The 23938-nt window shown below is 35.2% G+C and overlaps 2 protein-coding genes across 3 annotated transcripts; one reads left to right on the top strand and one right to left on the bottom strand.

Annotated features, from left to right (window-relative positions):
• Positions 1-1314: 1314 nt before the first annotated feature.
• Positions 1315-5119, top strand: LOC120075576 (probable folate-biopterin transporter 2). Its single transcript, XM_039029103.1, has 5 exons — positions 1315-2421; positions 3274-3533; positions 3635-3730; positions 3813-3983; positions 4221-5119. The coding sequence occupies exons 1-5, from the start codon at positions 2058-2060 to the stop codon at positions 4839-4841; spliced, it is 1512 nt and encodes a 503-aa protein (XP_038885031.1). The 5' UTR covers positions 1315-2057; the 3' UTR covers positions 4842-5119.
• A 2190-nt stretch (positions 5120-7309) lies between these two features.
• On the bottom strand, positions 7310-23901 carry LOC120075348 (protein RRC1-like). Of its 2 annotated transcripts, XM_039028651.1 has the most exons (18): positions 23680-23901; positions 23007-23095; positions 22779-22914; positions 22568-22613; positions 13855-13915; positions 13612-13761; positions 13167-13286; positions 12919-13084; positions 12140-12252; positions 11986-12057; positions 11101-11322; positions 10945-11003; positions 10749-10833; positions 10480-10617; positions 9619-9843; positions 8728-9524; positions 8334-8500; positions 7310-7892 (listed from the first exon to the last, which is right to left on the bottom strand). In XM_039028651.1, exons 2-18 carry the CDS (start codon positions 23079-23081, stop codon positions 7648-7650), a joined length of 2877 nt encoding a protein of 958 aa, XP_038884579.1. In that variant the 5' UTR covers positions 23082-23095; positions 23680-23901; the 3' UTR covers positions 7310-7647. The 2 variants fall into 2 exon arrangements, with proteins under 2 accessions (XP_038884579.1, XP_038884580.1); XM_039028652.1 differs by lacking the exons at positions 22568-22613; positions 23007-23095; positions 23680-23901 and having other exon boundaries at positions 22779-22911.
• Between the last annotated feature and the right edge of the window lie 37 nt (positions 23902-23938).

Raw genomic sequence — 23938 nt, 5'->3', positions numbered from 1 at the left:
TTGAGCCAGTGTTGATGTCCAATAAAGAGCAATTCGTTTAAGTGGACTGCTCTCTAATAGCATATTTGGAATGATTCTAAAATAGTTAAAATCGTTTTTGTCATTTTAAAAAAATTTAATAATTCAAAATCCATTTTAACAATTAACAGTATGAAAATTGCTTTTAGAAGTGTAATAATTAAACGTTGAATTAATTTTGAGTGATTAAAAGGTAGGTTTTGAAGGAAATTTAAATATGACAAGAGTGATTTTAACAATTTCAAAATCAATTCCAAACATACACTAAATTTGTTCATATAGTTAAGAATTGTTGATAATATTCTCCGATTTACCACAGAGCTCCAAATTTAAGACCATAGCTACCGGAAGGAACAACATTCACCAATACATGCGACCATCCAGATTTAATGTTCAGATTTTTTTTTTCTTTTTTGTAAGGATACTTCTGGATTTTTTTAAAAGGTAACCTTTTCAAAATAGAGTTATTTTTTAAATGAAAGTATAATTTAGCCTTGCCAGTATGAAATCTAATTATTACCTACCCAATCAAAGACATTATGTCAATTTTTTTGTTGAATGATTAATGCTTAAATAATAGCAATAAACACTCTTTTATATTATATAACCATCGTTGAGGATAGAAGATCTTGTATGTTAATTACCATTAAATTATATTCATTTTGACATGATAGATTTTATTTTCATTGGAACAACAATTCAATGATTGAGCTTTATTATGCAATGCATATATATATAATAAAAACTTTATTATTTAACAATTTAATCTTTATAGTTTAAAATTTGTAATAAGGAATAAATTTTAGAATTCAAAGTAAAAATGAAGACCTAGTTGGTAATTATTTGATTTTTTATTTTTGAAAATTGTGTGTTTTTTTACAACTTCTTTATCAGGATTTTCATATTATTTAACTAAACATATGAATTCTTAGTGAAATGCAAAAATAATAATAATAATAATAACTATTATTTTTAAGGTAGTGAATTTAAACTTAATTTTTAAAAATAAAATAAATATTTTCAAATTCTAAAAACATCATCGAAACTTATTCAAAGCTTGAGGTATTTTGTAGAATTTAATTGAACTATATAACCATTGGTTTGGTGGGCGGAAAAAGATTAGTTTGAGACACGTGGCATATATTATTATTAAACAATTGGGCGTGAGATTTGCTTGGGACAAAGAGCCAACTAATCTTTAAACACTGCATTTAGATACACACAAAAAAAAAAAAAAAAAAAAACAAAACAAAACAAAAAAAACAAAACCAAATACTATCTCCCCGCCATTAAAAAAGTATCATTGCCTTGTCCCCACTTCCACGGAGCCATTAAGATCCTGCCACCTGTCCCTTTTTCCAAAACCCCTCCATCTTTGAGGTCTATTGTATTCTATTCTTTGAGCTCATATTCAATCTCTGGCCCCAAAGAGCCCTCGATGCTTCAATTGACTAAAGTTCTGTTTTTTTAAGTTATTTGACAGCTTCCTTGTGATTCTTGTCTTGTAATGTAGTTACCCTTTCTTTTTTTTCTTTATTTGAATAGGAAAATTTATAGCAGTAAAAAAGCTAGATCTGAAAATGGGGTTTTCCCCCTTTTATTCAAGTTTTGGTTGGTCAAACCACCTCTAGGAAGAAGATGTCTCAGCTTCTTCAATTTGAAGTTTGAACACATTTTTCCTCATCTAGTTTGAAGTTGTATATTGTTTCTTCTTTTACCCAGATCGGATTCTTGAGATTGATTGAGTATGCTAACTGTTGATTGAAGCAACTCGTTGGTTTTTGTGTTAATTTTTGGAGCTACTGAGTTTTCATCAATGGTGGATAATTTTGAGATGAGCCCAGTTGGGGCATTTCGAATTTGGTAGAAGGGTTTCTTCATCTGTTTGATTTTGAAGCCGTAGAAGGGTTTTCCCCCCTTTCTTTCTAGGAACTGGGTGCTGAAATCATTTGTTGTCTCAGAACTGTTTCGTTAGTTTGATTTTAATAGTTCAGGAAAGTCTGATTATACGTTTGCCTGTTCAACTCTAGCCTAGACTGATGGTGGAGGAAGAGAAGCTTAAAGTCTCTGTTGAAGATTTGGAAGAAGATGATCCCCAGAAAGAGTCTGGTGTCTCTATTGGGAGGGCCCTTTATTGGTTCAAATTACTTGTTTCTGAAATGCATTGGAGTTTTGTGTTTGGAGTAGTGATTGTTTATGGAATTAGTCAAGGCTTGGGTGGAGCGCTTAACCGTGTCTCCACTAAGTACTATATGAAGGATGTTCAGAAAGTGCAGCCATCTGAAGCACAGGTTTATTCAGGCATTACCTCAATTCCATGGATGGTTAAGCCTGTCTGGGGTCTTTTAACTGATTTAGTCCCCATTCTTGGATACCATAGACGGCCTTACTTTGTTTTTGCAGGTAAAGTCATCTGCCGTGTCTTGTTGCTGCCCCTCGAATTTCTATCTGGTTCAATAAAATGCTAAATGTGAAGCTAAGAATAAACAAAGTGGAATTTGTCGTTTGGAAGAGTGTTTTGAATTTTTGCAACTTTTGGATCATTAAACCTCTTAACATTGAGAATTTTTCATGATAGTATGCTTAGTTTCTATGTTATTATAGGTTCTTCACTATGGTATAAATTGTTTCATATCAAATCTCTGAGATTAATTGCTAACATAAATGGTCTGCAGGGGTTTCCATGCTTAGCCTTAGAGTAGTTTCTTTGAACGCTTTGAATAGGCATAAACAAAGTGGGATTTTTCGTTTGGAAGAGTGTTTTGAATTTTTGCAATAAACCTCTTAACATTGAGAACTTTTCATGATAGTATGCTTAGTTTCTATGTTATCATAGGTTCTTCACTATGGTATAAATTGTTTCACATCAAATCTCTGAGATTAATTGCTAACATAAATGGTCTGCAGAGGTTTCCATGCTTAGCCTTAGAGTAGTTTCTTTGAATGCTTTGAATAGGCTGCTCGTTCTTACAAACTCTTATTCTATTTTTAATCTGCTCATTTGGAATAAAATTTTTCTTCTATAAGAAATCCTGTAACTACAGCCATTAGTTATTCCTTGTCTGCAATGGAGCTGCATATGAAGTTGCAGATATGATGAACATCAGTGAAACCTTTTCTCCTCATGGTCATAAAAGTCTGCTCAGTTCCCATTTTCTCCCACTTTAATAGTTTCCATCACTTGTTATATCATTTCTAAGTCGATCAAATGGTGAAATGTCTGTAATTTCCCTACATGTTTCTTCTCTGTTCCAGGTCTTCTTGGTGTGATCTCCTTGCTTTCATTAGCCTTGCACGAGAAACTGCATCTTCTACTCGCAATTTTGTTGTTAACAGCAGGAAGTGCCAGTGTAGCCATAGCAGATGTCACCATAGATGCATGTGTAGCACAGAACAGTAACATTCATCCAACCCTTGCAGCTGATTTGCAAAGCTTATGCGCCTTGAGTTCTTCGGTCGGAGCATTACTTGGATTCTCTATTAGCGGTATCCTTGTTCATCTGATAGGCTCTAAGGTTCTCTGTTATTTAAAATTTTTGCTGCTTCATGCTTTTAATATCAAGGCTTGATTCTTTCATTGCTTGGGAGATCTACTTACTTTTCCTTTCTCTGTTAGGGAGTGTATGGTTTGTTAGCAATACCTGGAGGGCTTGTATTTTTGGTTGGAATTCTACTTAATGAACCCCATATGCCAGACTTCAATTACAGACAGGTATTCTATAGCATCTGTTATGTGAAATGTCTTCCCTTGCTCTGGTTCTTAACTTCCTACTTCGTCTTCCGGAATCAATCAGGTAAACGAAAAGTTTGTCGGCGCTGGGAAGGCTATGTGGACCACGTTAAAGATCCCGAATGTCTGGAGGCCATGCCTATATATGTATCTATCTCTTGCATTGTGCCTCGACATAAATGAAGGCCTGTTTTATTGGTACACAGACTCAAAAAATGGTCCAAAGTTCTCTCAGGTAGTTTTCCATGATTGAACTTCTTTGGACATTGTCAAAACTCTTTGTATTTCGAATCCCTAACATCTAGGATATTAACACCTTGAATCTTGGTTATGCAAATCAACTTGTGATCAAATATTAAGTCTGAGAAACTTTAACCTGGCTGAAGTGAAGTTAATAATCAAGATGTGAAGTATGCATATATGCTTCATGTCTTTTCAGCCATATTCACTTCATCTTTTGACTTTAATGCAGGAAAATGTTGGTTTCATATTCTCAATTGGTTCAGTTGGGTCCCTTTTAGGAGCTTTACTGTATCAGTATGTCTTCAAGGACCATCAGTTCCGAGACTTGCTTTTCTGGACTCAATTGATATTCAGTTTATCTGGGATGCTAGATTTCTTGCTGGTTTTGCGTTTGAACTTGAAATTTGGAATACCAGATTACTTCTTCATTGTGATTGATGAGAGTGTACATCAGCTTGTTAACAGGCTAAAATGGATGCCTCTTCTAGTCCTCAGCTCCAAGCTTTGCCCAAGAGGCATTGAGGGCACTTTCTTTGCTCTGCTTATGTCGATAGATAACGTTGGACTTCTCTCAGCATCATGGGGAGGCGGTTTCCTTCTCCATATCCTTAAAGTTACTCGAACAAAGTTCGCTAATTTATGGCTAGCCATTTTGATTAGGAACTTACTGAGACTCATTCCTCTCTTCATGTTGTTTTTGGTGCCCAGAGGTGATCCGAATTCTTCAATTCTTCTAACCGAGCTGCCAAGCTCAGAAGTCGATAACGAGACTTCTGAAGAAGCCGACAACATTGAACTGGTTTCCCTTGTGAATGGCATGAACATAGATAACCAGAAAGAAGTTTTCTGATACTGAGGCTAAAATGGGGTGAAGCTGTTTGTAGATATGATATGAAGCAAGCAGGCAAGCAAACAGGAGGTAGATTTAAAGTAAGAATATCTATTTATATGCTGAATGCCCCTTGCATTTTCCCACTTCTGTTGCATCAAAATTTTGTAAACTTTTAAATTACAGAATGTATTAATGCTTCACAAGTAAGATTCAAAGATGAGAAAGTACTCAAATTCTTGGATTATTTTCTTACATAACAATGAAATATCAACTTATTCTTCTTCTTCTCCTTCTCAGTTTGGTTCAGCACAAAATATCTTTTTCGAGGTTGGAAATGTGCAAAATTTTGTTGGTGTCATTTTATGGATGAAGTTGCAAATGTCAACTTTGAGCACTCCATATATATATATACACTTTGAATTCTAGACCTAGAGGTTCCATTTTTCTCATTTGACTTCTTATATTTTGTGTAATTGTTTCCACTTTATTACTGAAATGTTGTTTCCTAACCATAAAAAAATAATTAGGCTATATCATACTTGGGAAATGTTAGTCTAAAAATGCCATGGTAAAAGATGTTTGCCAATAATGGTTTCATATGAAGGACAAATGAAAATGGCAGTTTATACCTGATAATTGATACATGAGGAACCATTTGATAACATTTTAATATTTGTTTTTCGTTTTTTGAAAAACTTAAATATATTATTTCACAATTTTTATAGGGCTATTTTTAAATATAGAAAAATAAATCAAAATATTTACAAATATATCAAAATTTCATTGTGCATCTACGATAAACCGTGATAGACTACTATTTGTGACATGATAGACATAAATAGAAGTTTATTGCGGTCTATCGCAGATAGGCTGCGATACTTTACTATTATTTCTAAATATTTTCAACAATTTTATCACTTAAAATAATTTTTCATTTTTTTATAATATTATTTTCCAGCTATTTGTTATTAACTTAAAATATCCATATTAGAAAATTTTAGAAACTACATAATAGAACCACTATCCTTAAACTTGAAGAGTATTTTCATGTATAGAATTGTTTCAAATTTTCTGTATCTTCTCCTTCAAGGTTAGGAGATTTGCCATTTTCTTTAGGCCGAACATAAATGTCTTTTCTTTCACCAAAGAAAAAAAAAAAAGAAAGAAAGGAAAAGGAAAAGGAAAACAAAAAAGAATGTCTTTAAGATTCTTAATTATCATATCCTAAAGGATCGTTTGGATTAAGAAAATGGAGATATGAATTGAATAGAGGAATACAAGGATTGAAAGATGAGACATAAAAATAAGTCATTTATATGCCTTTCTTTATATTTGATGTATAACAATATTTGATATCCATCCAAAAGACTTCAATACATCTATTTTTACTTTACTCTCTCTTTTAGGGGGTGTTTATTTCAAGGTCAGGATTGAATGGGTTAGGCATCCTAAGCCCAATCCTTATTTGGAACATAGATTTAGGAAACATCCTTTTTCCATGGGTTTGAATAGTAAACACTATTTAAACTCACGAGTTGCCCTTTTTTTTTCCTAATTTAATCTGGAAAGTACGTCGACCAACCTCTAGATACCATCGTCGATCCACTCCGGCCGCTACCTCTGGCGACCGCCCTCTGCCAACTCTGACCACCAATTCAGCCAACTCCAGCCACCACCTCGGCGACCACTGTCGGCCCAACTTCAATCGCCACCTCAATGACCGTCGCCGGCCAACCTCCGGCTGCCATCGACCAACTTCTGACAACTCTTCTTTCAAAAACCTACACTTCAAACACAGCTTTCTTAAACTCATGTTACCTAAACTAAGCTAATCCTCTAGACTTAACATTTCCAGGTTTAAGATTCCAAATCCAAACGTCCCCTTAAGTGCAACAAATGTGAGAGTATAGAGATCTAAACCTTTGACTTCGAGGAAATGAGTGTATGGTCAATTAATGATAATTTATACTTCTGTTAGCTTTGTTCTACCCCCACTTGATTATTTCCCTAAATTTTATGTATTTAACTCATCAAACAAATAGAAAACACCATTTATTCCATAGAAATATAGTAACATTTTCATATAAAATCAAACATATTTCTCTATGATTCACAACAATATTATTTTTAAACATCTTATTCTCACGAGCGTCCAAGAAACATTGACAAATGACCTTAGTTTGTAGTAATGTAATGAAATGCCAACATCAAATATACTAGACAAGTTTTTTGGACGACCACAATAAAATCTTTACACAACCATATGACAGATTTTTATTATTTTTCAAAGTCGTAAGGACTGATTACAACTTGAGGATAGTTCAAGTAAACAGCAGATATATTATTAGAATAAAATAGAGATGAATAATCTTTTCGAGTTAGCCATCAGCATCGCAGTTGAAGCAAGCATAGGCTGGGGAAGATGCGAAGAAAAATTGTAGGGGATAAAGAATATTTTAAACTCTTGGAAATTAGAAGCGTACAGGTGAAGGAAATTTAGAACTTTTATACCAAACGGCTCTTCAAGTGGGGATATGGGGGAATGGTAAAGAAAATGTTCTGATATAAATGTAACATATTTAGTACAAACATGATCATGGGAATTTTCATTTCAATGGGGAACACATTAACTTCCTATCAATTAACATCTTTACCATACACAACATTTCCCTTTCTCTCCACAACATTCATACCTTGTTTTTCTTAAAACATCAACTGGCAACAAAATTAGATACGTTTTTCTCTGACACTCGACCTGGCTAAAACTCTCACATCCCTTCATTGCGAGAACACTTTGCTTGGCAGAATCTGATCGAAAGAATTCTTATTTTCCTCGTTTTCTCCTATCCCTATCTCTTTCTTTACCTCTATCTCGTTCGTGATCATCCCTTTCTCTGCTACCACTCTTTTCGCGGTCTCTGTCTCGTGATCTGTCTCGCTCCCTGTCCATGTCATTTTCCCTGTCTCTGTCTCGATTCAATAACTTTCGTACTGGGCTATCACTATGGCTCTGGCTACGGTGCAGCTTCCTTGATGAATCATGGCTATCATCGGGTCTATCCCTCCTCTCTGAACAGGTACACAGAGGAAAGGGATTTTTGAGTATACATGCCAACAAGAAACTCAAACTATAGTAATTAATCTATTGCAACTTCAAGAGAGAACATTGGACAAGTATTTACTATAAAATCATATTATGTAATCCCATAAAATTTCCCAAATGCATCATTTCAGGAGCGGAAAAACATGAATATAATCACAGGCACAAAAATGACAGATCTTATCCTGACTCTAGGACCAACTGATTCCAGAGAGAGTAAAAAGGAGCAGTTTTTCCACACTATGACAATGGCTACCGATAAGAAACTTAAGTAGATGAACATGTAATAAACTAAATACTAGAAGGTAACTAATTTTACTTAACAATAAAGTAACCAAAAGATCAGATCATAAATAAACTTCAAACAAATCTGGAATCATCTGTCTAAAAGGTGATGAAGTGACACTTACTCTTCCTTGATGCAGTCTCATTGGAATCTGTCAGTCCGTATTCAGATTCTAGTTGTTTCCGATATATCAAAACTTTTCTCTCAATTTCCTCTGCACTTTTGATGCCCCGTTCTTCCAAGGACTCACGATATTCAATCAAAGCCACTTCTACACGTCTTAACTTTTGTCTGTCATAATAAATTCATTTGAACATGCAGCAAAATCCAATAAGATTTGTTAGATCTATTTTAGATGTGCTTAAAATTAAAAAGTTTCAATATAATGACACACACTTATCAGAACGCATGCATGGATCAATAACCAGCAGGGCCAATAAGCCACCAGTTTTGAATCTAAAAAAAAAATAAAAAATAAAAAAAGAAGAAATTGTAAGTTTTAGAAGTTGACTATGTACCTCTGCTCTTCATTCAACCCACTATCAGGTTGCATGAGGACACTTGCCTCCGTAGTAATCTCCATCTCATCAGCTTTACTAGGACCATCACCTGCATTTTCACTTCCAGAAGATGAATAACTCAAACCGAGACCCCTAGCACCTCCTTTTTGCTCATTGTCACTTTCATCATCCTCCCTAGCCCATTTAGAGGCAGGCAAAACAGGATCATTCTTCCCAGACTTAGTGAAGCCTTTTAGTTCAGGTTGTGGAATGGAAAGAGTTTGAGCCATAGGCACAGAACCCATTCTTTGGAAATCTGCCTCGTTATCCCCAAAACGGTTCCAACCAGAAATTTCTGCTGGATCTCGTTCAGCTTTAGTCTCTCTTGAGCTACTTGAATATCTTCCAGAATGAGAATTACTATATTTTAAGTCTTCATCAAGTTCATATCCACTCTGTTTTTCTGCCTCTTCAAGACTTAGCAAACGAGCAACCATCATTTCTCTACCACCAACAAGAGACAACCCATTATGCCTGCATCTTCTTTCCAATTCTCCAAAGGGAAGATTCATCAACTCCTTCATGGCTCCTCCTTTGCCCATTGCCAATTCAGCATCTTGATTGATTTTACTCCCATCTCCTAAATCATCACAATTGGCCTTCCGTTCAATCTCAGGGGCATCACCACATAATGAATGAAAAGGGATCACACCAGAGTTTCCCAACCGAAGGAACGTGGCTCGCAATCCATTCACATAAGCATCTGAGAATAGAAACCAATCGGACCAAACTTGCAATAATTTCAGTACTCGTTCCTACATAATCAGAGACATGTATAATCTTAGCACATACAGCAAAAGTAATAAGTTGGTCTCCAACGGCTATAGGTGAAATACTAAATGATCCTACCTTGAGGGCCTCTGCCGTAATTCTCCCTGTTATGCTGCGATATAGATCATTGAAGCTCTCAATGATGTCAGGTAATGTTGCTTCAAATTTCGTGCGGTATGCAGATGCATTCTTTACAGGAGCACTACTGTTATGAAGGATATCAGACACAAGCATCAACCTTGCAACCTTGGTTGGAATAGGAGTTTCTCTAAGCGTTAAAGATTCTGTTAGAACTTCAACTATCTGCAATTTAAAAAATTAAATAGATCAACGAAGTGAACAACTTCCTATCAAACTTAATACAGAAAAAATGCAGACATTCCACGGATCATGAAAAAGTGGAATGAGCTTTTTTTTTCTCAAGAAAACACAATTTTTTCAGGGATGAAATAACATAATAGCATGCTTTTCAAGGGGACAAATATGTATATATATATATATATATATATATATATCTTTTTTTGACAAACATAGAAGCATTGCTTTCAAAAGGCAATCATTCTCACCCAGAAAAAAAACAAATGGATCTTATGTTGGGTACATCAGTTAGAGAGTGTAAACTGTACAAGATCACAAAAATATAGGCTATGGGAAGTATTCTTATATGATAAAACTCTAGAATTATACAGAAAGAGGAATAATGAAAATGATAAAACTGAGAACCATAAATAAATGACCCTTAACAAACAGATGAAACGGTTGTAAATAACGATCTAAGAAGCAGAAGAAAAAGCATACGCATATAAACAAGCTGGTATGCTTTAACATCTTTAGTGTAGTATTAGTAATATTAGTTTCAAAAAGGATAAAAAAAAGCCTATCCATATTTGTTCACAAACAGACTACACAGTTCGACAATTGCCTTAATATCATATCTACCTCTCCAGCTGCATCAGCATTATCCAATGCAAACCCCATTGCTTCCTTTATCTGACTCCTTTCTAGTGTCAATGCCCGAAGCATGTCCTCAAACTCATCCCTTTGCGAATCAGTTAATGTTCTTTCAAGCTCCACGCGCTATAGATGAACCCCCAAAAAAGAGAAATAACGATAGAAAGAGAACAAAGGAAAAAAAGAACAGTCAGTTCAGTAAAATGCAAAATGCAGTAATGATAGAAATAGGATAAAAAAATTAAAGTGACAATTACTCTGCTTCTTCCAGCAGCATAAGTGGGACCAGACTCCTTTTCAAGCTCTGGGCTTTTAGCAGTTGGAAGAGGCGGTGGAACCCATCTGCAGATTCAACATAATTAACATTTATGGCATTGATCGAGGGTCTGACTCATGTTGCCACTATAAATTAGAACCGAAACCACCCCTGCAAATAGTTTCAAACTAACATACCTCCCACTACCAGTTATCATGATAAAAGGTTCAGTTCTCCACCTTTGAAGAGTATCCCCCTAAATTCAAGTAGAAATAGAAGGCACATGTAGACTATAAAGCAGATATACTTGATCTCTGAATGATCATTTGGATAAGTACATATAAGTTATTTACCTGAGCAAATGAATAAAGTCGCCAAACATAATAAGTATGTTCTTTTGAACCAAGCTCAAACAAGAAGTTGAAGAGAGGATTTCCCCGACCCCTCTCCATAATAGCTTGTTCAAAGACACAACCTCCATCCAGAACATAAAGAGCCATAGTGTCAATGACATGGTGGAGATGATCATCCTCAGGTGGTTCAACGGTAATATCAGGAATGTTGGGTGTCAGAACCTAGCAATGCCAGTTAAAACATCAGTAAGAAAAATAGAATAATTGAATCTATTTCCAGATGGAGAAAATAAAGGGATAGACTAAGATCCAAATACGACGAGCAGGGAAGGGACCATATTCAATCGAGACAATGCAAGCCTCAAAAGTTAAGGCACCATGAGCTAAAATATCTCGAGATAAACAAGTAAATAATATTGCTCCCCACGGTAACTCCTTAAACATGGAAACAGTACTATTATGCTTTCTAATCTCAAATCTATTTCAAAGAGACTTAAATATGCAAAATGAGTAAGTCTAAAACAACACAAGCAGCATAAATTATACTTTAGCTATGGCAAGCCATTACTTAGACATACAAGAATTGCATTAACGCTCAACTCCTAATTACACCCAATTCAATAATAAATAGCCACCCAAAACATGACAGATGAAGAGGTCCTGACAGTAAAAATTAAAGATAAACTTCAATGATTTATGATTAATGATAAGGTTGTACAACTTAGCTACTAAAAAGGTCCATAGATTGACGAGGACCTCATAATAATTAAAATAAGAACAGATAGTTTATGCAATAATATTATGCAAACATAACATTTTGATAACAAATCGCAATAATAAAGCATAGAAAATAATGAGTTAAGGAAGAAACTAAAGGTATCCAACCAGTTCAGAATTTTGATTTGGGACAGAAGTGACTGGCGGTCCTGATGAGCCAGATAAGATAACAGTCCCACCCTGTCAATCAGAGAAGGCGAAATCAAAAGATGTTGAATTGCTCTAATTTACTTCAAATGTAAATCCAGTAGAAACAACGAACCTCCTTACTTCTAATGGCCATATGACCTGGAGGAGGTGCAGGTAATGCTTGGGATGGAAGAGCAACAGACTTTCCCCATCCAATTTTCAGTTCATATCCATAAACAACAACTCCTGCACATAAATACTTTAACCAATTTATACTTTTCTTCTCCAGATACGTTTAAAGGTATTACACAAATTCTTCATGATTAAAGTCGATTCCCTAAACAGCAATGATCTTACGAAAACATAATACTCAAGAATAAAAATTGGGAATCTTGAGTCATTTTCTGATTTAATAATTCAATTATCTATATATAGAATCATATTGCAGGAATGAAATGAGTCAATTTATTATTGAATTGCTGGGTAAGCTCATCAAAGGTATTTCTTTTGCAGCAAGATTCAGAGCACTCTTCCCCGACACTGCTGAACTGTTGGTTAGAGGTATTCTATTCCAGGTTTTGGGTTCAAACTTCTAGAGGAATGCTTAATTAGAGAAAATACTTTATGTCATTAAAATAGGATTAAGGCATAAAGATTTCTCAATGGAGTAGGACGTGTGTGGAGCCCAAGCCAGAACTAGGATATAGAAACGTGAGTGAAGTATCTAAAGAATCAAAGCTATTGCATAAGACGATGAAACTACGAAAACAATTGATAACGTAAAAGCAAATTTCATTAGATAATTATTGATAATTAAAAGAAATACCATAGTAAAACATAAATATTCACAATAGTTAACAAGAATTATGAGGCAGTAACTCTAGAATATAAACAAAAGAAAACAGAACAAACCCTGCATTTCATCCTTTGCAGCTTGGCCATCAGCTCTATTCATGAAAGCTACAAATCCACAATTTCTTTGTCGTCTTCGTTCCTCCTCTGTCCTTGGCCACATTATCTTTACACTAGCAATTGGTCCAAATCTTCCAAAAGTTCGAAGAAGAAAATTCTCATCAACCTAAAAAGGTTAAGATAAAAATGAGATGGGATATTTTTCTGTACTAAGACACAAGATACAGAAGAGTAGAGAAAAAATGTACCTGTGGAGATAAATTTCCTACATAAAGGTTAGTCGTTTGAGGATCTCCATCATCAAATGATCCAGGGAACTTTCCACTAGGATCAAAGTCATCAGGCAGTTCATCAAATCGACTAGATGGCTAGATATTGAAAAACAGAAATCAGTGCATTGCATGTGTAAGAAAATTGACGATGAAAAACAAGTTAAACCTAACATAAGATAGTATAATAAAATAATAATAAATATACGACCCAGACAAACAAATATGAGAGCATGCATGTATTACCTAATGGAATACACAAAAGAGAAACATTATAGTGCACAAGTTGTTATATTAACATAGTTAAAATAGAAGAAAACACCTCAAGAAACGTATTATCTGATTTAGAATTAAAAGACAACAGCTATAAGAAGAGGAAAAAAGAAAAATGAACTAGCAGAAACTTTGGTCTCTTGGCACTTACTGTTGAGATTTCTCCATGGCGTCCCTCCCGCCAATGTTCACGATCTTGATTTCGTCTTTCCCTCAGCTCTTGCTCATGCTTCAGCTCCTCCATAAAATGATCGATGTTCCTAGACTTCCCCTTTTCTTTCTCCTTTGGCTTTTCCAGCTCCTACACAATGTAAAATATTTCAGTCTTCAAAACAAAATATTATTCCTACGGACTTCATCTAAAATCATCCAGACACATGAAAAGTAGAGTTACCTTCTTGTCAGATTCTTTTCCCTTGGATGCCAATGGAGGTGGAATGAAAGATGGCACATATCTGCAAACAAGTATCAAAGAAGAACCTCCAACTCAGTATAGATTGCTCCAGGGAAGGGAGGGAGTAAAGGCAGCAAACAATTTTGGCCATTCTGTTCCAGCACAGTTCTCGAAAGTAGCTCATGTTAGACCTTCTTTAGGCAATCCCACACCCACTTAAAGCAAAATAAACACTAAAGGCTATCTTATAAATGACCTAATAGAATGAACTAAATTGATTTGGCTTAAGCACAAGTTAACGTAAGTGCAAAAACCATCTATGATCAAATTTCCCTTCGAACATAACATCAATTCAAGGATACAGTACCAATTTCCACCTTTGATCAATAAAAGCTATCTTGTACATTTAGCACACAAAAACCCTGATAAAAATACATTGAAAGAATCACAGCCAACCCTATACTTTTTTTTTAATAAGAAACCAAACTTTATGGAAACAGAGAGACAACCTATGGATGGGGGAAGTGAAATCCCCTCCCAAAACTTGTCATTAGAGACTCCTAATCATTAATAATCGTTGTAAAGCTAAAATTACAAAGAAATCCTTTTTATTGGAACACCACCAGGAAGCTAAATGTTGCACACTATAACAAAAATAATCCACAATATTTTTCTAGTATTAAAAAATTTTATAGTTTCTCTCCTTCTAAATTAACTACAAAATTATAATAAATCATCATAGGATTTGTTTATTATTAATACAGCTCAACCTACACGCCCACTAATTCCACAGGTACAAATCATTATAGGATTATCAACTAAATATATAAACAAAGAATGGAACTTGGAATATTTACCAAATATGTTTTAGAATGGAGTTTGGTTTTTTATATAAATTAATCTTTCTAAAATAATTTACCAAAGTTTAAAAAATACTGTGTGTGTGTGTACATGCAAGATTATAATATAACTGTTTTCATTTTTAGAATAGAAACAGATTTCATTGATGAATGAAATAGGGAGCAGCCCCAAAGCACCTATAGGTAGATTACATGATTGTTCATCAATTTGAAATCAAAGAAGACAGGCTGCAATTGTTAAAAAGGTGTTTATATTTAAACCAATATAAAGCATGGAAAAGAATTAAATCCAAAATAAGATGAAAGGTGGGGAAGTGTCCCTGAAGATTCAACCATCCCTTTTGCCCCATTGAAGAAGAAAAGGAGGGAAAAAAACTCTAGTGAAAGCGAGCCACCATAACAACTCCAATAGATCTTTGCCCTTCTCTAGAGGCTTTGGTTTGAACGAAACTCTGAAGATCTTTCATGGTCATGAACTAGATAGGGATGTTTTTTGGGATCTTGTCACTCTTTTAGCTTCTACTTGGTCTTCTACCTTTAAATTATTTTGTAATTATAGCCAAACTCATATTTACACCAGTTAGGCTTCTTTTTTGTAACATGGTGGTGTGTGGGGATATCTCATCTCCCCCTCGTTGGTATTCTCCTTTTAATAATGAAAGTTATGTTTCTTAAAAAAAAAATGAAACAACAACAGCAACAACAACAGAAAACAAACAAACTTTGAGGCACCATGAAATAGGGTGCCCCTACCAAAACAAATGCCAGAAGATCAAAATTGCAGTTTGGCAAGGCCAAAGACCAACCAAAGGCATCCAGAAATTAGTTGCAAAAATAGGAAGCGAAATTAATTGCAAAATTTCAAAGTGAATTTTTTTGGATAAAAAAGTCAGGAAGTGAAATTTAAATTGATGTAAACCAATTCTTGGAAGAAACTCAATATAATTCAATGTGTCAAATACATGGGAGAGGCCTCTATTTATAATGGATAGTAAAAGATGATAAATTAAGGAATTACCCTAATTAACCTTATTCTCCCTACATCATAAATGTAGATTGGGTTGCAATGATGGGTTTCAAACCTTAGCCCCAATAAAAATTTGAAGCACCGCTTATGCCCTCCATGTCAACAAACCAATGGTTGGTTACCCTTCTTTCTATCACTTTTTATCGGTTGGTTCATCCGAGAAGGGATTTTTGGGTTTAGGTCACTACCATCCAAGAGTTTCTCTTGTAGATCTCGTTTCCATATCCTTTGCTCTTGTCCTCCATCTCAGGGTGCCTCAACTTTCTTCTCTCTATAAAGTGAAAATCCAAGTTAACTTCTTTGCTTAGCAAGTTTTGTACGAAAGTAAACACCCAGGACTGTCCCAAAGACATTCTTCTTTTAAATTGTGCCCACAATCGTATGCAGTCGAAGGAGGATCTTGACCATTTATTGTGGGGTTGCTAGTTTATTTATTTCGTTTGGAAGCTGTGCTTTAAGTCATCTCAGATTGCTCCGTCTCCTAACCAAACTTTGTTCAATGATCAAAAAAGGTGCTCCTGAACTCTCCCATTCGAGATAAGGGAGGAATTTTGTGGCTTTTTTTTAAGGACTAATCAAGGAATTATCCTAACGAACCTTATTCTCCCTACATAAGGAATAGAATATCTGGAGGGGCTAATAAACCTTCTAAAGCAGTTTGGAAAGTTGTTAGGTTTAACACTTCTTTTTTGGGTGTTTGTTAATCAAGCTTTTTCTAATTAGCAGTTTAATCTCATTCGAGTCTATTCTTGTAGGTAATGTTGGGACTCCTTTTCTAGCGGGTTTTTTTTTTTTCTTTTTGTATGTTCATGTACATCGTTTCATTTTTCTCAATGACAGTGTGGTTTCTTATTATTATTATTTTATTAAAAAAATGCACCATCCCCCAATGAAGATAAAGAATCTACTCGATTTCAACTTGAGAACTGAATACAAGAAACATCTACCATTGGGTTTGCTCTTACCTAGTGTATATATGGATATACACTTTATCAACTCATGCCAAAGTCGGTCTATTTCCAAAAGGAAAAACCCAAAGTCATATAGCCAATAAGGCATCGTGAGCTACCAAATTGCAGCAGCTCCAAACAAATGCCCCTTTTAGCATAAAAAAGCCTATTCTTCCGTTAATCAAACCTCCCTAAACTTCTATCCATAATCAGATCCCAAAATGACATACATCAAGGATTTTTTTTTTTAATCAAACAAGCCCCCAAAATACAACAATAGCCGATTTATCTTTTAAGTCCTTTACCCCATATTAAGTTTCTCATATCTACCAACCTGAGCATAGTTGAATTAGTTAAGGTATTACATTCCCAACTACAAGGTTAGAGGTCTGAATCCTCATTCTCACATCTTGTTGAACTCAAAAGACGACTCTCTTATCTAGAAATAAATAAACAAAATCCTCATGCAAGCACAAACTTATGGTCCCCTTCTGAAACAAATAAATCTAGGAATCTTTTCTTCCAAATATTTTGAAGAAATCACATGAACCCCTTGGGCTAAGACATTGTGAGCCTCCCAAATCATTAATTGCCTCGAAGACTTCCAACTCTTCAAAGGGTCTCCCAACCATCATTAGCTGTTCTTCAAAAGAAATAACTTTTCAATCAATCCCCTCAAAGATGAACCTCACGTTCTTGTGTTCTCCATCTCACCTTATCAAATCAAGATTTCACCAACTTCTAGTTATAAAAACAATTCCACCACTAGGGTTAACCTTAGAGGCTTCTCTGCCTGGAATTAGACCATTTAACATGCCCGAGTTCTCTTGTTACTGGAGCTTGTTTGGAGATAGTTTAGTTCTCATATTTTGAAAAAAGTACGTTAAACCATTATATTAGTTTCTTCATATGTTGATCTATACTGAAATGACAGCCCTTTTTGGTGGAAACAGGAAAGACTTTCATTTCTTTCCCTTCAAATATTGTGTTCCTTCTGAACCACAACCTATGCACTTTTTTGTTTCCTTTTAAGTGTTACACAATCACTACTGACATAAACCATAAGTCCTAACCAACAAAATAAGAATAAGAATAAGCCAATTTTACAACCCCCGAGGTCTCTCAGAGCCTAGATTTCCCTCACTCTCCCCTTTGCCACCGTGCCACAACTGAGCCCCATTGACTATTTTGCACTGTCATAAAGAAGTCTAATAAATTGGCACAGTGCACACTTCAGTAAACCCCCTAACATGGGGTATTTTTCTCCTTTGTATAAGATATCGAGATTTCATTGGTTAGATGAAATTTACAAAATGAGTGGGGAAAGAGGCCCAAGCTATTGAAAGTTACATAAACCAGTCCAACATACTCCTTAAAACTAATAGATAAAATGCAACAAACCGTGTGATCGCCAATTCCTGTTACGATCAATCTGACTACTTAAGTACTCAACTGGTGATTGCCATCAACCTGCAGAAACCATCAAATGTTTCATTCTCAAGCCCTCTATGTAATTTTAATGTTGTTTCTGTAGAATACTACATCGTCCCCCACCAATTGCATCCCTTATAGATAATAATAATTGTTCAAAAACTTTTTATGATCGATCCATCAAAACACTGAAACGCTAAAGCATCTTAAAAACAGCGTGCAGGTAGTTGTGGTTGAAAAGGCATTGGAAAAACAGATGAAGCCACCTCTCCACACTACTACACACAGTAGTTTGTATCACGAGGGATTTTAGGGCACCTTTCTTGCATGTGTTTGTTGTATTTAATCCTCCATGGCTTAAAGAGTCCAGAACAAGAAATTGACTTTTTATGAGCTCCTTATATCCCACAAATTACCTTTGTCAAATTCACCTGTAAAGCTTCTCTCATAGCAAAGGTTGTGCTCTGCCTCTTTCTATATTTCATTGCTTTAGTGACATTGTCTTGCTTTGTATACCAAAAAAAGGGCATAAATGATGCCAAGATGTCGGAACAATTTGGTCAGGTTTATACCTAGTCCAAAGGCACATTTGAATATCCTATAGATAAGAGGTGCAATAATCATAGCTGGAGTAGTAGGGGAAGAATATGCCAGGATAACACTAGATGTGGCACAGGCACTATGCCTATGGGTTCATCTTCCCTTCAGTCATTATCCCGAGTTATCATTAAAGCATGATTGACGAATTAAGCTGGTTGGTGAGCTCAAACTAACCACTTGACAGTTCTGCTTCACTTAATTTTGTCCCTGAACGTCATTGGGCCCTGAGCATAACATTGCTTGCTTGACAGCTTGGCTATGTGAGCTAGCTAGGAAGGTGGTATGGAGTTTGGCTTAGCTGAGTAGTGGTGAGTAGCTAGAAAAGCTTGCCTTGGTTGTTGCTTGGTTTAGCTAGCTCGTGTCTAACCAAGGCTTGAAAGCTTGAATATTAAGCTCAGCTGGTGCCTAGAGAAGGTAACAAAGATCCTGGGTTTTGTAGCTTGCTACCTATCGAAGACAAGATAAGCTATATGGCAACTCATTTTGGCTTATATTTTAATTTTTACTTTCTCACCCCCAAGAGCCATATTGTTATTCCAACTTTTTAGTTCATAAGATCTTGAAAATTGGATTGATCAGATAAATTTCAAGTGGTCTTCAATCTTCAAGTTAAATGACAACAAAAAGTTTCTAGGAGCTTATGATCAACAATAGGACAAGCTAAATTCATAAAGAATAAAAGCGTTTGTGTGACTTATAAGAATATTGAGAAGCTTATGCACAATTTCCTTTGGGAAAGGGTGGATGAAGGAAAAAGGTCTCACTTGGTCAGATGGGAGATCATTGAGAGGTCAGTAGGAATGCCTATCAGGTGAGATTAAAGACACTTACTGAAATTTATAGAAAGATATTTCTAGAAGTTCCCTTCTTTCTCTCACTTAGTTCATTGTATGGTGGGAGAGGAGAACGAAAAGTATTTCTGGGAGGATCATTGGTAGGACCTTGTCCTCTTACCTTCGCATTTCTTCGTCTCTATCATTTTGCCTTCCTTTTAAAATAGGGTGGCTTATAATTTTTTTTATTTGGTCAAGGTGCTCAGTTCCTATTTTGTTTGGGTTTCATTACTCATTGACCCATAGAGAAGCGACGGATATTGCATCTCTCTTGGCCTTACGAGGGGAAATTTTTTTGATATTTGGGAGAAAGGAATTTCATGTCTGGAGTGCCATCCTTTCAAAGGACTTCCCTTGCAAATCATTTTTTTTTCTTTTGTTATCCATTGGACCCTCCTCCCATTCATGGGTCAATTTTTTCTATTAGTTGGAAGTTTAAGATTCCAAGGAAAGTGAACTTCTTCATCTAGTAAGTGTTACATGGTCAAGCTAACACTATGGAATGACTTGCAAGAAAGTTGTATGCGTTAGTTGACCCATTCTGTTGTACTCTACGTTGGAAGGCAGAAGAAGACTAGGATCACATTCTTTGGATATGCGCATTTGCAAATGTCATCTAGATTTTGTTCTTTATGACTTTTGACTTTTTGCTTGATCAACATAGGGCCATCAGGGATTTGATCGGGGAGTGCTCTATATGCCTTTTCGTGAAAAAATATTGGTCATATGGTTTATTGGGGTGTGCTCTATTTTGTGGGACCTATGGTGTGTGCAAAATACATAAGGTTTAGAAGGTTAGAGAGGGATCCAAGTTAGATTTGGTCCCTTGTTAAATTTCAGGTCTCTTTTTAGACTTCAATTTTGAAGAGCTTTCTTTTGTAATTACTCTTTAAACCCTGTTTTGTATAGTTGGAGTGCTTTCCTTTAATGGAGCATCCGCTTGGCTTTTTGTATGTCCTTGTATTCTTTCATTTTCTTTCTTTTAATGGGGCTTTTATTTGTGAGGCACATTATATATAAGGCGCACACCTAATGTGTGCCTCAACTTGATACACGTGCCTAGCGCCTAGGCACGTGCCTAGGAAGGCTTTTTAAAACACTAGTAATGCATAAAGAATTCAACCAAGAAGTCCATCAATGGTATTGAAGGTTAACATTGATTTCAATTTTCTAGACTTGACTATCAAAAATTTAACCTTCATTTCATATCAAATGATCCTCAAAGAAGAAACTTCCTTAATTACATAAAATGATTTTTTTTCTTTGATAATTAATTACATAAAATGATTTTAAATCTCTCTATCTTTATAACAATTTTAAAATTTTCCTTTTAAATAAGCACGGGGTGCAGTGGAAAAAACTTGCAATGAAATTTTAATTTCCCTTGAGAAAAAGCAGATTTCTAAAACCTTTTAATAAGATAGTAATTTCCAACTTTTGGAATAAATCATTCCGCACATGTATACTTCCCCTAAAAGAATCTAATTTCACAATATTAAATTCTACTTCATAACTAATGCAAGTTGCAGCAAAAAATTTAGCCTTATATTGCAAGAAACGGCTAAGTACCAGGGTAAAATTTTCAGAAAAATACATATGCATTTATTATCCAAATAAAAAAATAAAAATAAAACATATGCATGAAACTTAACCTACAAAACAGAGTGCAACTTATCTTCGTTTTCTTCTTTTCCTTTTTTATATCCGTGTGAGTGAGAGTGTGTGTGTGGGGCGAGAAGCAAAATACCAGGATTGCAATGCTAGACCAACCGACTGTTGCACTCAGAAATAAGAATAACTGTAATATGAAAGGGAAATTGTGAAAAATAGCACGTTTAGGTTTTCACCTTATAAAACTAGCACATTTTTTGAAAACTCGTAAAAATAGTTTTTCTCGGTCCATCTTGGGCGAGATCAACCACTGAGAATTAGTTAAAAATCAACTTTTTTCAACTTATCGATTGTTTTGGGCCTTCTCAATACATCTCGTCTGATTACACACCGAGTTTTGCTAATTTTTTTTTTTTTTTTTGTATTTTCCCAAATCTTATACTATTTTCAAATTTTCTCCAAATTTGATTATGTTTACTAAATATTATATCAAATTATTACGTAATTTTTCAAAATTTTAGCATAATTTATGTTTTCAAAATTTTATGAATTTCCAAAATTCCGAATGCGTTTTCCAAATTGATTCAACATTTTTAAATTTTGGGAAAGATCAAATTTTTCGAAAATTTGAATAAGATTTTGGATATATATAGAATCTCAGTGTTAATCTTGCCCAAGATTCCACAAAGAAAGTTCAAATATATGAATTTCGGTGTTAACTATGCCCGGTATTTCACCGAGAAAGCTCAATAAATAGAATTTCGGTGTTATTTTGCCCGAGATTAGCACCGAGATGCACATAATCTCGATGTATAATCTGGCGAGATGTACCGAGAAAGCCTCAAACAGTCGATAAGTTAGAAAAAGTTGATTTTTTAACTAAAATCTTGTGGCCAATCTAGCCCGAGATGAACCAAGAAAAACTATTTTTACAAGTTTTTAAAAGATATGCTAGTTTTGTAAGGTAAAAACTTAAACGTGCTATTTTTGACAATTTTCCAATATGAAAATAGGCGGTCATTTGTAAATCAAAAACTAATATCTATCACAGTAGAAGTAGATAGTGAATTTAAGAATCTGAATTCACCACTGACTAGCAAGCTTTGTGTAATTCACTGCATTGTACAAGATTATATTATGAAAAAGGGAAAAAGGAACTTTCAGCACAATGACATGTCATGATGACTCTCTAGTTCTTCCACGTAGTTGAAACAGTAAAGACATTGAAAATGTGCTTAGCTGCTTAACTGAACAACATCAGGGCAGTGCCTTCTAGTTAAATCTATAATTCTCTATTTTGTGCAACCTTATCATCATTGTTGCATTAAAGATTAGAAATTTCAAACAAATCTTGCCTCGTCAAAATAGCATGAATATGGTCAATCAAAAGCATTTCTTTACCTACTTCCCTTCTTTGGAACAGATACCCCATCTTTGGACTTTTCACCTGCCATCCGGGAACGAATAAAAAGGCCCATACTTTTATTAATGTGTCCCCAAAATAATAGAAAACTAGCTATTTATCCACATTGCTGATATAAACAAAAATATGAATTTAAAAGCTTTGTCAGTAATTAACAAGTGCGTTGAAAAGACTTGTAGTGGCACTGACCCTCAGATTCACTCTTCAACTTCTCGTTGGGGTTGATAGTTCCTCCACGAACAAAAGTCTTAGACCCAGGTGCATTATCTCCTTGAAATGACTCCACAAATTCCGCATACAATCGAGCAGTTTCATCCTCCTCTCTCTACAAAATGTAATGAAATGAAATTAATGTGACCAATCAAGATCACTTAGTGACTCAGATGGTGGATTCACTAAGCAATTTAGACCCAATACCTTCTTCTTTGCCTCTTCCTCCTCCCTGTGTTTCTGGAAAGGAGTCTTCTTCCGAGTGATGGAAAATGAACTCATGTTTGCATCAATTTCTAGACAGCATTAATAAACGTTAAGTCCAGGCACAATCGGAAAAACCCACGTCAAAACTCAATTCATAAATCACTAAGCACGGCTGCCTAGATGACTAATAAACCGGGATTGCTTACTGATAAAGCTCAGAACAACCCAACACGCTTGGATTAATACTCTTGCGATTTACCCACTAGCATTAATACAAAGTGGCCACGAATTTTTTTCACGAACGAAGCACAAATTAAGAAGACCAAAGCCAAACAAATTTAATCCCTTTCGAATTCAGCTTTCCAAGAAAGACTTAGTCTAGGTGTTCAGTCAGTGAACCATAAACAAGCAACAGCAACGCGCGTTTCACCTCAAAAATCCCACTAATCGAAAACCGATGCATCAAAATACACGACCTAAAATTGATAAATTGAAAACCGAACATAAACCAATAGTCTAACCATAAAGCCAGAGAAAAAATAATCCAATAAAACTAAACATTGATACGAAAGCCAGCTCGCTTGGAAGAATAATATAAACCAAAAATGAATGGTGATTCCGCATCGAAGCACACAGTACAATTGGTACAAAAGGCTGAATGGATACAACTTACAATGGAACTGGAAACGTGAAAATCAGTGCTAGGGTTCCGGCAGAGTGGAAGGATAATCTATGAAGGTTTAAAGTGGTTTCTTCCAGAGGGCACGGTGGCGCGATAACAAGACGACGGGCGGAGATTAAAGAAGAAAAGGTCAGATTTGAGTTTCAGTGCAGAAGAGCAGAAGCAGGAGCAACCCGGGAAAATTAATAAATTATGTTACCCTTACCGCTGGTTACAAATTGTAGAGTCGCGGTACTCGTCGGTCACCCAG

Source organism: Benincasa hispida, chromosome 4, assembly GCF_009727055.1.
Source record: "Benincasa hispida cultivar B227 chromosome 4, ASM972705v1, whole genome shotgun sequence".
NCBI lineage: Eukaryota > Viridiplantae > Streptophyta > Magnoliopsida > Cucurbitales > Cucurbitaceae > Benincasa > Benincasa hispida.
The sequence above is the reverse complement of the archived record's forward strand: the minus strand, read 5'-3'. Positions and strand labels throughout refer to the sequence as shown.